Source organism: Sus scrofa, chromosome 2, assembly GCF_054392235.1.
Source record: "Sus scrofa isolate SSC_HxYL_T2T_F1_AM1 chromosome 2, Sscrofa_HxYL_maternal_Yorkshire_Landrace_v2.0, whole genome shotgun sequence".
Classification (NCBI taxonomy): Eukaryota; Metazoa; Chordata; class Mammalia; order Artiodactyla; family Suidae; genus Sus; species Sus scrofa.
The window spans coordinates 14488014-14489186 of NC_139384.1; the positions used below are offsets into that span (position 1 = coordinate 14488014).

General features: G+C 44.2%; 1 protein-coding gene across 1 annotated transcript; it reads left to right on the forward strand.

Annotated features, from left to right (window-relative positions):
• The first annotated feature begins 219 nt into the window (after nucleotides 1-219).
• LOC146405125 (olfactory receptor 2G3-like) lies at nucleotides 220-1173 on the forward strand. Its single transcript, XM_085011632.1, has one exon. The coding sequence runs from the start codon at nucleotides 220-222 to the stop codon at nucleotides 1171-1173; it is 954 nt and encodes a 317-aa protein (XP_084867758.1).

Here is a 1173-nt window from a genome sequence, read left to right on the forward strand (position 1 = left end):
ATTTGAATCTGATTTTTTTTTTGAATATTCCCTTCAAAAGCAGAATAAAAATGTTCCGCTTGTAACACAACTCAGAGGTTCAGGATGTAATCTCCTTGTTATATGATTTACATCTTGAATTTCCAACACTGTGACATATAAGGCACAGTGATATTGCCCTATATTGATGTTTTTCTTCAGGTGAGTAAGTAGTTCTATGAGAGGGAGGTGGCCTAAGAAATGAATATGATAAAAACAAACTTCACTGTGACTGAGTTTGTGTTCCTGGGGCTCTCATCTCAGCCAAAGATGCAGCTCATTCTTTTTGTGATGTTCTTGTTTTTCTATTTATTAACGGTGGCAGGAAATGTTATTATTATCACTGTCATCCAGATAGAACCTCGTCTCCACACGCCCATGTACTTTTTCCTCACTAATTTATCCTTCCTGGATATCTGCTACACATCCACCAATGTCCCACAAATGCTGTCGAACATGGTGGGAAAAAAGACCATCCCATTCTCCAGCTGTGCTGCTCAGATGTACTTCTCCCTCTCCTTTGGGATGATTGAATGTGTTCTCCTTGGCGTCATGGCTTATGACAGATACGTAGCCATCTGTCATCCTCTTCATTATACAGTCATTATGAACCAAAGCACCTGCGTCCAGTTGGCAACCATTTCTTGGTTCAGCAGCTTCTTGAGTTCCATGGTCATCAACGTCTTCACGTTGAGTTTGCCATACTGTGGACCCAATGTCCTCAATCACTTCTTCTGTGAGGTTCCTTCCATCCTGAGGTTGGCTTGCACCGACACCTCATTTACGGAGATGGTTGTTTTTATCTTCAGTATCATCATTGTCTTCATTCCTTTTCTCCTCATTGTTGTTTCCTACACCCAAATCCTTCTGTCAGTTCTTAGGATGCAGTCAGCCTCTGGGAGGCACAAGGCACTGTCCACCTGCGCCTCCCATCTGACGGTGGTGGCCTTATTCTACGGAACTGCCATCTTCATGTACATGAGACCCCAGTCGAAGTCCTCCAGGGCTGGGGGCAAGATCATCGCGGTGTTCTACACGGTGATCACACCCATGCTCAACCCCTTGATCTACAGCCTAAGGAACCAGGATGTAAAAGGAGCCTTAAGGAGAGCTTTTGCAAAACAGAGGGCACGAGAGCTCTTAATGGGGCTCTGA